This window comes from Ammospiza caudacuta, chromosome 1 (genome assembly GCF_027887145.1).
Source record: "Ammospiza caudacuta isolate bAmmCau1 chromosome 1, bAmmCau1.pri, whole genome shotgun sequence".
Taxonomy (NCBI): domain Eukaryota; kingdom Metazoa; phylum Chordata; class Aves; order Passeriformes; family Passerellidae; genus Ammospiza; species Ammospiza caudacuta.
Genome location: NC_080593.1, coordinates 132,497,197 through 132,512,324, shown reverse-complemented (window position 1 = coordinate 132,512,324; position 15,128 = coordinate 132,497,197). Strand labels below are relative to the sequence as shown.

General features: G+C 40.3%; 1 protein-coding gene across 2 annotated transcripts in view; it reads left to right on the top strand.

Annotated features, from left to right (window-relative positions):
* The first annotated feature begins 1,903 nt into the window (after window positions 1-1,903).
* MTDH (metadherin) overlaps window positions 1,904-15,128 on the top strand; it is a 34,579-nt gene continuing 21,354 nt past the window's right edge. For both annotated transcript variants that reach the window (XM_058806434.1, XM_058806424.1), the window contains exons 1-5: window positions 1,904-2,409; window positions 8,191-8,295; window positions 12,466-12,547; window positions 12,961-13,140; window positions 14,502-14,570. In XM_058806434.1, the coding sequence (XP_058662417.1) occupies window positions 2,005-2,409; window positions 8,191-8,295; window positions 12,466-12,547; window positions 12,961-13,140; window positions 14,502-14,570 (841 nt within the window). In that variant the 5' untranslated portion in view covers window positions 1,904-2,004. The remainder of the gene's footprint in view (window positions 2,410-8,190; window positions 8,296-12,465; window positions 12,548-12,960; window positions 13,141-14,501; window positions 14,571-15,128) is intronic.

The window sequence follows — 15,128 nt, the reverse complement described above, 5'->3', positions numbered from 1 at the left end:
TTGTGGCATTCAGCCCCACCAGGTTCTTGCGGTGCTTTCTTTAAAATTAACAATATTTACTGTTCTATGGCCTCTGTTTAATATCTATCTCTCTCTATATATGTACAGGTATAGGTGTAGGTATAGGTATAGGTATAGGCATGTATATATACACATATCTATATATATACAAAACACAAAATATTCATTGTAGGTGAATGATGCCTTCAAGTTTGTTAGACATATTTCTTTGATGTCTTTAAAACTATAACTACATGATCACTGTTCTGTCACCTCTATCTATATAGTGCAACATCTTAAACTTCTTAGAATACTTACAGAATACATTATTTGGGATGTTAGGGTGGCTCAAATGTGCAACCAGTTGCAACAACAACAGTTAATATTTTCTGGAAAATGAAAACAGTCCACGCTAAACCATCCTTGACTAACTGCTGTCCTTCTATGACAAGGTGACCCACTTAGTGGATGAGGGAAGGAAAGGGTATGGATGTTGCCTACCTGGACTCTGGTAAAGCCTTTGACACTGCACAGCCCTCTCCTGGCTGCTAACAATTTGGGTGAGTGCAGTGTTTGCTGGATGAAATACTGGCTCGATGTCAGGCCCAGAGAGTGGTGGTGAATGGAACTGATGCAGTTGGCAGCTGGTCACTGGCAGCGCTGCTCAGGGATCAGTACTGGCTCCAGTTCTGTTTAACATCTTTATCAATGACCTCGACAAGGGGATCAAGTTGACCCTCAGCAAGTTTGCAGCTGACACCAAGTTGTGTGGGAGTGTTGATCTGCTGGAGGATAAGAAGGCTCTGCAGAGGGATCTGGACAGGCCGGATCGATGGGCTGAGGCCAATTTTAAGAGGTTCAGTGAGACTGAGTGCTGGGTTCTGCACTTGGATCACAGCAACCCCATGCCACACTCTTCGGGCGCAGTGTCTGGAAAGCTGCCCAGCGGAAAAGGAGCTGAGAGTGCTGGCTGACAGCAACTGAGCATGAGCCAATGTGTGCCCAGGTGGCCGAGAAGGCTGAGGGCATCCTGGCCTGGATCAGAAATAGCTTGGTCAGTAGGACCACAAAAGTGACTGTCACCCTGCACTCGGCACTGGTGAGGCTGCACCTCAAATCCTGTGCTCAGCTCTGGGCCCCTCACTACAAGAAGGACATTGAGGTGCTGGAGCATGTCCAGAGAAAAGCAATGGAGCTGGTGAAGGGGCTGGAGCACAAGTCCTGTGTTCCTGAGGGAACTGTGGGTGTTTAGCTTGGAAAAAAATGAGGCTCAGGGGTCACTTTATCACCTTTAAGGCGGCTGTAGCCAGGTTGGGAGGGCGGGGGGACGGCCCCTTCAAGGAAAACATTGACAGGACGAGAGGACATCAAGCTGCGCCGGAGTAGGTTCACTCTGGAGATTAGGAGGAATTTTTTCACGGAAAGGGTGGTCAGATATTGGAATGGGCTGCCCACTCCTGGAGGTGTCTAAGAAAATACTGGACGTGGCACTTAGTGCCAAGGTCTAGCTGTTCGGTCATAGGTTGGATTTGATGACCTCAGATTCCAACCCCTCGGCTTCGGCCGCTCCCGCTCCGTTCGCTGCCTGCCACGTCGAGCTCGCAGCCTTCCCCGCCGGCACCGCCCTTGGCTGGGCCGCGCCGGGCCGGGCGCGCCGGGGAGGCTGAGGAGGCGGCGCGGCCCCCGCCCCGCGCGCGGCGCTGACGGCGCTGATGGCGCTGATGGCGCGCTGCGGCGGGCGCGCGGCGGGGCGGTGACGTCGCGCGCGAGGCGGAGGGCGGGGAGGAGGAAGAGGAGGAGACCCGGGCGGCCCCGAGGCTGAGGCAGCCGCGTCCTGCGGAGGCTCCGCTCCCGTCCCGTCCTGTCCCGTCCCGTCCTACCCCCACCCCCGGTGCCTCCGGTTCGGGCGGGCCGGCGCGGCTCTCCCGAGGCCGCGATGCGCTCGGCCTGAGCGCGCCTTCGCCGCCCCGCTCGGTTCGGGCCTCTGCGAGGCCGGGGACCGCGATGGCTGCGGGAAGCTGGCAGGAGGCGGCGGCCGGGTGGGCTGAGGAGGCGGCGGCCCGGGTGCGGGACGCCTTGTCGGGCGGGCTGGGGCTGCTGCGTGCCGAACTGGGCCTCGAACTGGGCCTCGACCCGCAGGCGCTGCCCACCTGGCTCGCGTTGGCGGTCCCGGCCGCGCTGGGGTTCGTGCTGCTGGGGCTGCTGCTGGCCGCGGCCTGCGGGGGCGGCCTCCGCAAGAAGCCGGCGCGGAGCGCGGCCGTGAGGAAGGGTGACGAGGCGGTCGGCGCGGCCCTGACGGCCGGCGGGGGCCAGGGCAAGTCGGCGGGCCCGGGCCCCGGGCAGCTGAACCTGAAAGGCGATGAGCAGAAGAAGCGAAACAGGAAGAAGCTGCCAGAGAAAGCGGCGCGGGTAAGAGGGGGTGAGGGCCGGGAGGGCAGCGGGGGTGAAACCGAGCTGACAGCGGCGGCACCGGGCGGGCTGTGGCACCCGGCCGGGTCCCGGTGGGGTCGCGTCTGCGAGCGGCCCGAGCCCGGCTGCCGCTCCCCGGGCCCTGCCGCGGTGGGAAGGATCCGGGTGCCGTAGAGGTTTCCGCAAGCCGCCGTGCGATATTTGCCTGTGAAAGGAAGTGTGGGGGTCCTGTCTGCTCTGGAGCCGTCTCAGGTCGCCTGGGTTACTTTGTTTCTTTGAAAACCTGGAGGAGCAGCGCTGCCACAAGTAAACTGCACGTTAATAACCCTGGGTGATGAGGAAAAGGCTGGCTTTTTGGAAGCGTTTTATTGTAAACAAAAATCGTATGAAAGCTGCTATTACTGTTGTTATTCACTGAATAATAGGGTTAGCAACCAGTAGTGGAGTCCTTAGCATGGCTTAGAGTTTCAAGCCAGGAGTTGTAGTCTAGGCAGGTAAAGACCATTGGAAGCAGCATTCTAAGCTCTATGAATGCTGTGATGATTCAAACTCGAGTCAGGTTTTTGCTTTATATTTTCAATGGAACACGTTAGTGTCAAATGTTGCTGTGAGCGTGCCTCAGTAGGAATGTGTCTGATTTAGTTATTACTGTAAGGATCATCTCCTTTAATAAGGAAATCTGTGTCTTACAGCCCCTTAAAAAGAGATCATTCCTGTAGTTTATATTTTTTAAATCCTTAATATGTGTGGGAACCTTCCAGCTTTTACAGTATGCATCCATCCACTTAAGAGAAAATTAGTAGAATGCAGAAATTGTCAACTGTCCTTTTAAAGCTTACAGTTGTCACAGTTTTGGGGCTTGAAGGGGATTGCTTCTATAGCTTTTGTATTGTTAGGATGTTTGTAATCCTATTTATGTCCAAATAGATTATAGGAATGAAAGTGTAACAGATGTCCCCTGCCTATTACAACTGTGTCGTATAATTATATCTTGCTCTATAAAATCTGAATTGTTTCCCTAATGATGAGAGAAAGGAGACACATTAGGTTTGTATCTTCACTTGAGTCTGTGGCAGCATTAAGATTTGAGAGGTTTGGGAAACTTTTTAATGAGAGTGTATGTCACCAACCTGTCTCTGAACACTGAACTACTGAAGTTGTTTCTGGAAGTTGCAAGAGACTGAATGTTGAGCCCAAGAAGAGAAAACATGATTCAGAATCTTTCCAGTGTAGTTAGGTTCTCCATTTTGGAGAAAGCAACCTAAAGATGTAATTTTTTCCCCATCTTGAGAAGCAGATACTTCAGGGTCAAATAAATATGTTATGCTTTCTTGACAACAAAGACTAACCCTAGAAATTAAATCAAGTTTGCTTCATTTATTTTGTTGAAACTCCAATATGAAAATAAATAACAAGCTCGTGCAAGTCATTGCCAAAGACATTAAAAATGCCTCCACAGAAGATTGAGTGAATAGGTGGATATCTCTCTTGACTTGACAGATTCACAAAAACAAACTTTAGTAATTTTATATAAAAAATAACTGACTTTTTTGTGAATGTAAATAATTGTACTCTATTGAGCTTGGTTTATGTAGGCATAGAATAAAGTTAAGGCAATGTAGGAGCAAATCGTTTTGTAATCAAAAGAGCAAAGTAGTTTTTAAGCCGTCATTCTGTATCATTAGGATTTTAAAAGTTATTTTTATAGTACTTTGTATTCATTATTTCCATGGTGAGATAGAAAAAAATCCTACCTTCTTCCAAAAGGAAATGTACAAACTGAATCATTAACTGAAGTGCAAATAAGTTTATACCAGTGACAAAGTTTAATAGGCCTGCCTTGTGCTCATTTTCCAAGATAAGTTTAGAGACTAATATTAGCATGTCCCAGTGTTTTCTGACTTATGTGAAAAATTCTCAAAATAGCATTGGAAACGTAAAGTTGCAACAAAAATTCTTACAGATTGCTGCCTGGTGATTTTCATCGTGTGGCTTGTGTGCTGTGATGCTAATACTGAGGGCTGGAGGGAAAAGCCTATTAGCAGTAGATTTACTACAGCCTTGCTATGCCAGGGTCTAGATTTCCATTGCAGGCAGTTCAGAAAGCTTAGAGCAACTGCTCTGTGGCTTTAAGAACACACTACAGATGTCTAATTAAAAGCTGTAGGGTTACTTTAATACAGAATTCCTGAGCTCACTGTATGGCAGGTGATGTGTAACACTCATCAGTCAGGGTCAGAAGTCTTCCTCACTGTGGCTTTTCTGAGGAGGAGTATTGATTGGTTTTTTCCTGGCATGTGGCTTTATTCAGTACCTGTATAAGTAGGGTCCAACTTACCCTACGTGTTCTTAGTAAAATAGGTTTCTTTGAATAGCACTGTGCTGACTGAATACAGTAGTACCTATGAGATTTTGTTTATTTACTTGCTATGAACAGACTGAAAAAAATGAAGCTGAAACTGTGTAGCATTCATTAAGAATAAAGTTTACAGAGCCAGTTCTGGCTTTCAGGCTGCTTGGAGCAGGGTATCATGGTGTCTTTACATCTGATTCTGTGCAGTAAACTTGCAGCTGCTTTTTTTTTTTTTTTTTTCGTTTTTATTTTAACTCCTGCAAGAGGCAAATTGTCTAAATAAGTCTTTAGCCTCATTAAGAATTTTTTTTCTGTCCATAAAACTTTATAGTTAATTTTGATTCTTCCCCCTTCTGAATAATTACTGTGCCTTTCCTACTTCAGTAGAAAAAAAGTGAAGCTGTTCTTTACATGGTTTCTGTGCAATCTGCCAAGCACCACAGAAACTTGAGAGTAGCCATCTTCTGTGCTCTGCAACCACCAAAGGAAGCCATTCACACCATCCATTTGTAGATGTGGAAAATACCAAGTTGACTTTGTACTTCCTATTGTTTCTCATGCACCTGGAGAATAAATGCTACACATTCTAGTAAAAGTATTTGCATTCATTTGAGGAAGTTTCATATTTGAGCTTTTTGGGCTATGGCTGATTATTGCTTATTTGCACTTAGATTGTGAAAAGACTTTATACTTTCAGCTGATATTCAGGTGTTGGTTTGTGTATGTGTTAGTGCTCATATGGCAAAAGTAGGGCTGTAGGATTCTTTGGGCCTCATAGAGAAAATTGCTTCGTTTCTTTCTGAAGAGAAGCTTGCAGAAAACATTGGTTACCAGATTCTTTCTTTGGCCAAGAGGTAAGCAGAGGTATCTTTCTAATGGGTAACTGAGATTTTGGCTAATACAGCGTTGTAGCTTGAGGTGATAGCAGTTTCATTAATGCTGTTTGAAGCATGAAACTGAGTTATCCTTTGCACTACCATGTTTAAAGAGTACTTTTTGTTTGTTTTGAAAGTCTAAGCAAAACCTTTTCTACGTTTGGTATATCTTAACACCCTCAAATGAAGTGTGTGTGCAAAAAGGTTTATTTAAGTATTGGAATTTTAAGGTCCTTAGGCAAGAAAAGCATTCAAGTAATCAATGCTGTTACTGACAGCATTACTTCTGCCTTGTTGCATCTTGCCTGGCAGCTTTCAGATGAGGGTAGAAAAGATGGCAAATAATAAATTGCACAATTTTGAGTTAATTAATTTTGCCAGTGTGTGTTTAATTTATTACCCATAAAGTTTTAAACTTTGGGCTGTGGTTGTCTTTTTAAAATTAAACATTTCTGAATACTGTAGAAAAACTTTCTTGTTTCTTGCTTCCATTGCTTTCTTTCATCCAAAAATGGTCACATGGATTTTGGTTAAAATTCTATGATTCATCTATAGGCAGAAAATAAATGTGGAAAGCTTCCACTGAAAAGGAGGTTATTACAATTAAGGGATGTATTTCTCCCAAATGTATCAAAGTCCAAGTTTTCTAACATGTTTCTAAAGGTTGTTGTTTACATGATCAGATGATCAGACACCATTTTGAACAGTCATGTGGATGAATTTTTCCAGAGGGTTTTTTATGGATATGAATTCGTTTATTAGTTCAGAGAAAGTGCTGAAGTTCTTTTAAACTAAAAAATAAAACTTCTATTTATTGAATAGTTGGAAGGGATTAATAAAGTACTTTTCAATTTAAGGTACATATGTAATAGCTAAGAAGCAAGGTACAGAATTTAAAAAGTTAGTTGGCTGTAAAATTTTTGGTCTACACCCAATACAAGATGCATCAAATGTGTTATCTAAGTTTACTTCTAAGCAGTCCCTGGAGAAAATAGAGAGGCACAAGAACTGACTTTTGACAATGAGTTATTTTGAAGATGAAATATCAGTTCTTTGGTATCCCTGTGGAATATACCAATAAGGCGAACTTGGTTTAGAAGAACTTTTAGAGAGAGTTCCTAGGTCAGACTTGTAAATTGTACTTTGTTTTCAGAATGCTGAGGGAAATGCACTGCATGTTAGATATGAGAAGTCTAGGTTAAAGCTGGTTGTTGAAGGAGAAGAGGGGTAGGTGACCTGATCTTTCAATTTCTATTTATAGTTACTTTGAAGAAGTTGGCATGCTTGCTAACTACAGTAAGCAATACTGTGTTATGCACTAGTGAAATCATGCTGGGTGATTTGCAGGCATAGTACAATGTGGCAAGACTTAAATGCCTCTAACAGTTAAATTGAGGATCAGATCTAATATTTGAAGGAATAGGCCATGCTAAGTTGTGATATGGCTTTTGTTTTATTTGGAGGCAATTAGGTTTGTGTGAAGCAGAGTTATAATAGCTTTTGGGTTTTTAATAGCAAAAAAAAATTAACTAAAGGTAATAGAGCTTGAAATTTCTTTTGAGAGAATTGCAGGATTTAAAGCAGCTTTGAAGTAGCTATTTATGCTTATTTAGTTTTGAGTCATTCATTTATCTGAGTCATTCTGAATGTGAACCAGTGATATTTGTGTGGACTCTATCAATTACTACTCTTAACAATTGTTTTCCATGTAGTGAAATTAATGGCTGACTGTGGTACAATATTTAGATCTTTTTTTGCAATTAAGCAGAGTAACTTCAGCCATAGCCTTTTGTTAGAAGTAAATGATTTCTAAATTACTACATTTCTGTAAGGGAAATATGTAGACTAAGGTGTATGCTTTTGCTGTCAAAAGTAATGTAAAGACTCATTTAATGATTGTCCAGAGTTTTAATTTTATACATTGAATAATACATGCTCATTTTCTTTCCTTAATTGTGTGAGGGAGAAATGGTAGAGTAGTGTAACACCTGTAATCAAGTCTGTCTGAAAAGAACAATGGGCTACTATGCTTAGTCATGCTTCATGTTTGATTTCTAATTTCTGTTCTACTATGAAGTTTAACTTGTGAAGGAAGTGAGCTGGGAGGGAACTTGCATAGAGAGAAATTGCAGATGTTTGGTCAATGTAGAAATTACTTTTTAAAGTTAGTCCTCTTGCTGAACTGCTACAAAGTGGTAATTGTGTTAATTTAATTAGATAATTTATGGTATGTACAACTGTAGCTGAATCAGTTTTCAGAATAGCTACAGGTAATTTCAAAAGCTGGTAAATTTCTGAAATTTACCTTCTGCTATGAAAGGTAAATAGGAGTGAGATGAAATTATAAGACTTGTTCTCTTTCTGTTTTCATTTCTTTGATAAATACAGAATTGCAGTAGATCCTTTGAACAACAATCTACAATTTGGTCTCTCTATTCAATAATCTTACAGGCATTTTTCCATCAACAATTACATTTCAGTAATAGTGTAATTTGAGCTTTGTTTCATTTGCTTTCTCTAATTTTTTATTATTTATGCTCATTGTTTACACAGCCTAATGGACGGTCTTTCCTTGATGTATCTGAAGATGAAGTAATACAAACTGTCCATAAAGACAATATAAAGCAGCCTGTGGACACAGAAAAGAAGAATGAAAAGGTTAGTTATGGATACACAGCAAAAATGTTGACATTTGATTTATAATATTTCAATATCTAATAACTGGTTTTGGTTTGAAATCCTGTTACTTATATGAATGAAGAAGCAGATTTCTTACTGTGAAGAGTACTAAATCTAATTTGGAGTTGAAAAGAGCTAAAGTAGTATTTTCTTAACTTCTGAGACATTCCTTATTGCAGAATGTTTGTCAAGAAAACCCCACTCCCAGCCCCCCACTAAACACTGATATCTCTGTTCATCATGTGACAGCCTTAAGCCTACAGAAATAAAGTTTGTTTCATCTTGATGGCTTCATGGGGATGCAGCATAATGATAGTATTGTTAAGTGCCTTGTAAATGGTCTACCAATTGGGGGACTACTATTCAAAGGATTTAGACCATGTGCCTGCTTATTTCTTTTGCCAGATGTATCCATTGCTGATTAGAGTTCTTGATTTTTGATGGTAAATGTGAGCTTTGAAGTCTGGTGTGGGCTCTTTTGTTATGCAAATTAAACAGCTACATTAAAATATATTTTAAACCATTCATCTGCAATGTCTAATCTAAAAGTAACCTTACTACTGGCAGTGTTCTTTTTTGAACCGTGAGGACTAATTTTCTTTTGTTATATATGCTGTTATTTATGGGCAACATGGATATGCTTGAGCCTTTGATAATTTTTTTTGCTTGATTCTTTTACTAACATTGTGCATGAAGTTTTCCCACTGTCGTTGTTTTCTGACTTATTTTCTTAAATAAAGCGCTTTTGTTGTAACTATACTGAGGAAAAATAGAAGGTTGTGTATAAACAGTCAGAAACACTTTGCTGTGAGGGTGGTGAGGCACTTGAACAGGTTGCCCAGAGAAGCTGTGGATGCCCCATCCCTGGAAGTGTTCAAGGCCAGGCTGGACGGGGCTTTGAGCAACCTGGTCTAGTGAAAGGTGTGCCTGCCTATGGCAGGGGTTGGAACTAGATGATCTTTAAGGTCCCTTCCAATCCCAGCTTTAATTAATAAATACACTTGCTTACCCTCTTTTGTGGTTAGTATTTTGGATAAAAGACTGTATCCTTTTAGTTTGCTGTAGGACTTTAAATGTTTTTGCAATTTGCAAATTGATTGACTTTTCTGTGAAATAGGTTTGCCTTAAAGTTCCATGCTGTGTGGCTCTTCCTCTTCTCCATGTTTTGCATATCAGATTGACTTTGCTGAGGTTTTTTTTTCCCAAGAACATACCACAATTTGAACCTGAATGAACAACTCTATTTGCAGGTTTTCAAGTAGAGTAGGTGTTTAGATTCTAAACTCAACTTCACATTAAAATTGCAAACACAGTGACATGAATTTTAAAATGTGAAGCTGAAACTGCAGCTCTAGGAAGTGAGTACCACTAAATGAATGTGGATGATTATTCAAATTGTGGTTTCATATCCCTTTGGGGGATCCTGGGCAGAAAATGATTGGGTCAGGAGTAAATTGTTACCCTTCAATTAAAAGCATGCTTAAGAACTTCCTTTGAACTATGGTAACTGTACAGGCTTTTAATTATTTGGTAAGGCTTCTCAGGGCATCCATAACATGTGTAACATTACAAACCTGCTGAGGTTGTAGGGGGTCCTGTTTAAGTGTCTTTGTGTACCATCTTTGGGATGGATGGTGTAAGAGAATGGCTGTGATTGAAGTTGTATGTGCATGTGTGTTACATATATGAATGCATATAGCATATGGTCCAAAGGGCATGGTTATTTTTTTGTGCTTCAGTATATGTGTTCAGTAAAAATCACACATCCTTTGTGTTTCTGTATTTCTTGGCTGCTTCAGGGCTGTGAATTTCATGTGTGTTTTTCTGCTTTGTGAGAGGGGAAGCTTTGGGTAATGTCTGGACTCTGGCTGCTCACCGGGTTTATTCTGCAATTAGTGACTTGCCACAGTACAGGGGTTTCTTTAGTGGTTAGTGTAAGGAGCTGTTCCCTAAGAAATGATTGTGGGAAGTTAAAATGTCATCATCCGTTCTGTTTGCAAGCACATAACTGCTTTGTCTTAAATACTAGAAATGATTACTCAGCTAGGGATCAAGAAGAAAGGTTTATTTTTCTATTGTTCTTGCATGGGGCACAATGCATCCTAAAGACTTAAATAATTTTGGCAGGCCTGCAGTATTCCTCATGTGCTCCTTGGCTGTTGGCAGAGCCAACACTGGCATCTTTGTGTGTTGCAGAAGGTGACAGTCTGAATGCATAGATTTCTGCAGAATGACTGGCTGGCTTGCTCTGGCTTTAGCATCTCTTGCTGTTTCTTTCCATCAGTTTGGTACTGAGATAGCAACTGGTGCAGTACAAAGTTTAGCAGGTGATGGGTTGATTGGATAAAAAAGGATGGTTCTGGTTTTTCAGAACAGGGTAACACAGTTTAGGAAAGTAAACACGTTTTCAAGATTTGCTTTTAAAAACAGTGTTTGTTAATCACAAACTTCTTTTTCAGCTGTTAAACTTTGATGTTTTCCTTAAAAGCATAAAATACTACCGTAGGAGCTAGTTATTTAACGAAACTGAAGTCACAATTTGGAAGAGTAGTCATCTTGAACTGTTGTCAGGGAGCCTTCTGAAGTAATTTCAGGTGTTCTCTTAGTGCCAAAGGACAGTTGGGTAGTTATGGCTTTGTGGATAGAAACTTTAGGATCTCAAGTTCCAGTCTCAGTGTAGCTGCAAATGGTTGACAAAGGTACAAACTTATTCTGTTTGTAATCTTTCTCTAGTTGAGCTTGAAGAGGCAATATATAACTAATTTTAATGCTAATTCTCACTTTCCTTTTTAATTCTTTCATTAGAAGATGCCCTAGCAAATAATTTGACTTGTTCATATTTTTAGAACCAATTCTCTTCAGGTTCCTTTTGAAACCAGCCCTTCTCTTTTGGAGGCTTTTCAGAAGTTAGTTAGCTGGTATGTGGGCAAAGGTAGTCTGCTGAGCAAATGAAAATTCAGCTTGGGTCCCCATGTACATTAAACCATGAGCTAACTGTTCAAATTAGTTCCCAAATGTTATAGGTGTGGTGATGCAGCATTGATATAAGCAGTGAGTTTTTATCATCTTTGCTGCACTAACAAGCTGTACTGCTCTCAGCACCTGTATTGAAGCTACAGATTACTCTGGGGACGTGGTAACTCTAAGGCACATGAGCTGCATGCCATTGTGGGGCCCATAGCATATCTGCAGCAGATGTAGTAATAATTTAGGTGTTACCAATTCTGAATTCCAGAGAGATTGTTAGACACTTCTTGGACATTTAAGACTAGAAAACCAAATTTTGGGAACTCAGGTATACAGCTGGCAATTACTAGTCTGACTGGCAGATGTATTCCAGAAAGATGTCCAGCATTCTTGAAATATTTCGGAGACAGTGAATAGTTTCCCTTGTAACATTTGAGGGGAAAACCATATTTCTTTTTAAAGTCTCATTGTTTTTCATTCATGTTTATCTGGTAGTTCTTATACCTTTCTTCACTAGGTTGAAAAGCTTTTCAGTACTGTATCTTCCTTCTAAGGTAGTCAAGTCAATTTGCTCCAAGACTTTCTGCAATATATTTTCTCCCAATATCTTGGGGTTTTTTTCCTCAATACTATGTTTTCAACACTCTATATTGCTACCTGTTGCACTGAAACTATTTGCAGAAGCAGTCATGTCTGTTCCTATTTGTTTAGCTTAGGTCTTACATCCAAGAAGCCATAACTGGTGAAACCTTGAGGAAAAGAGAGTTTGGAATGTATGTGCTCTAATCACAGCTTGTGTTTTGAAGTAATTTACAAGCTAGATTTTTTTAACCTTTTTTTTTTTTTTTAAAGGAGTCGCTGACATTGTTTATTTCTTCATGTGTAACTTTATACTTCTGCACAAAACAAATTTTGACAAAGTGGCATCTGCCTGCTAAACAGCTCATTACTCCTCTGTGACTATGATGCTGCCGGCGTAGCTTCTACTGGCTTTGTACTCTGCAGCATAAGTAATGTTCCCCCCACCTGCCAATTCTGTGCTGCATAAGTCTTTCACAGAGAGTTGTTCTGGAGAATCTCTTTTAAATTTATTCCTATATTTTAGGGGGAGAGTGAGTTCTGAATCACTATACCAAGTGATCAGTAAGTAATCATTAAGAAAATGTTTTCTTTTTATTCTAGTCAAAGAAAAAAAAGAAATCAAAGGGAGATTCCAAAACAGTTCAGGATACATCTCGTCTGGATGGAAAGGAAGTTGATGAAGGTACTGAACACAAACTTAACACCAAGTGCAAACATTGTGGCTTAAGTGCTGTTTAAGATTTACTCATGTTTGGTTCATAAAGAAACACAAGAAACTTATAACTCCATAGTCATGTATTATATATGGAAATAGATTCTTTGAAACAACAGTAATTAGTAACTTCAACTGATTTTTTTAAAGTAATTTATAAAAACTGAGAAACTATGGATAGTAAGGTGTTCATGCTATTCATGTTTTGCTCTGTGAAGCCAAGTATTATCGCAGAAACCCTTGGCTTTAATAATTTGTGTTTTCAATCTAAAGTTGAAGCTGACTGGTTAAAATGCCCTCAGACTTCTGTTTGATATGAAACAAGCTAAAAATCTTTTCTTCCTCTCTGCCTTAGTGAATTTTTTGTTTGGGTGATGTTTTAGGAGCCTGGGAAACAAAAATCAGTAACAGAGAGAAGCGCCAGCAGCGTAAGCGAGACAAGGTGCTGACTGACAGTGGCTCAGGAGAATCAAATCTCCAGGGCGTAGAAAACACAGTTACTGTATCCATTGAACAGCTGATGCCTACACCATCACTTCCAGTTGGTCTCAGAAAAAATAAAGGTATGATGCTTGATAGATCTGTGAATGTGTCCTAGAAAGATAACTTTACTTGAATGCTTAAATAGTGACTCTGTTTTGGATGTATGTTAGGTATATTTGGAGGTGAAACTCTTGAGGAAATTATTTCAAGCTGTGTAAAAGTACTTTCTCATTGTGCATATTTCTAGCCATATTTTTGGGGAAACCCAAGAGTGCTTTGGAGCAAGTGGCTAAGGCACCAGCCTCCATCCGCGCTGGTGCGCTGTTGGTTGCTGCACAGGCCCGTCCCTGTTCCTTCACTTGTGCTCTGTGACTCTGCCCTTTGTTTTCAGAAACTTCAAAGGCATCCTCAGCACTGCTGCAGGCAGCACCAACTCCTTAACTTTTTGAGTGCTTCCTTGTGGGAAGGTTATGCCTCTGAAGTTCTCTTAAAATATCATTCACTGCTTAACATGTAGGTATTTTTTTCCAACATAGATTTAGTAGCATCATGTACTAAAGCTGTTCATAATAGGTAAGGCACATGTGGCTGAGATTTACTAGTCAATTACTGTAGCTGAAGATTCAGTAGATACAGCTGCTGCTGTTACAGAAGCAAAAGATTGTGTGGGCACAGGAATTCCTATTTGGGTAAAACTGAGAAATAGGTGTTTTAATTAAAGGAAAATTGGTGTTCTAGCAAAGCCACAAAAAGACTGAGCTGAACAGTTGTCTGGTACCTTGAAACAGTTCATTGAAATTGGTATGCCTCACCCTCCTGTCCTGTTTCATTGACTCTCATTTGCACCTTGACTGAGTGCATCATTGTTGCCCCGAGGACTAGATCAGTTGTTTCCTGTTGTCTTTTTTTTTCCCTCAGTTTGCACAGAGTTTCAAGAAATGGTAGTTCCAACTGTCTTGATGCACTGTTACTAACTGTAACTACTGTAACCTCTCATACTTTTTTTGTATCTTGTGTATCACCGTGTACAAGACTAATCCAAAAAGAATTTAGCTGTATCTAGTGTTTTTATGGTGAGGGAGATGTTAGAAAGAGTTACAGGTCTGAAATACTTAGAGCCACTCTTTGCTTGTAAATAACAACCTGTGTTTTAGATTTATGCTCTTTGTTCATTGGGAAAGTAGTTTAAGTTCTTTGAAATCTGTAGTTATTTGGTATATAGGTCCCAAGTCACTTTGACAGCATTCTGTCTGCAGCATAAACACAAATAATAAAAAATAGAGCGTTTTAATTTTATCCTTAAGTTTTCTGGAAGTGTCTGAATTTACTGTAAGGTACTAATATATTATTTTCTTAAAATATTAGTAATGGATTGTTAAAAGATTTTTACAGGTGTTGTTTTTTAAAAAAGCTTAATCTACCTTTTTTTGCTCTTAATCAGGTGATTCGCTTTTGAATGCACAGATTAACAGTTCTAAACCTGCAAAGGGGGAGTCATCAATTCCACAAGGTAAAGTTTCTGTTATTGGTCATCCTAAGTAACTAGAGGAGTATTTTACAGAAGTGAAAACAGCAACTGTCCGTGCAGGGTTTTGAGCTACTGGCCTGGAACTTTACTGTACATCTGGCTCTTTTGGCTATGCAAATATTATACTTCTAAGTTCCAGTTATTTCTTAAGAAGTTGAAAACAGTCTCTGTTACATGTAGAAATACAATTCAGTATTTTGAATTTTCAGGTAAATTACCTGTTATAAAAACCTTTATGTGCAGAACAGTAACATTTATTTTTAAGCTCTGCTGAAAAATTCTTTATGCTAGCTTTTCAGACTTACTCATGTATTTGTGTTAATGAATTGTTTTGTCAAAACAATATAGAAAACTGCAGAAAGCTCACAAGTCCTGATTATTGTTTACACTTGTTCCAGGTTGAATATACAAGTTACTCAGTTCTTTACATTCTCCTTTGAGATGCATAAATACATAAGTTTTGAAAGTTCTTACTTATAAACTTACATGTTTATAAAAAGAATATACTTGACATATGTCATACACAAAACTTAATATATT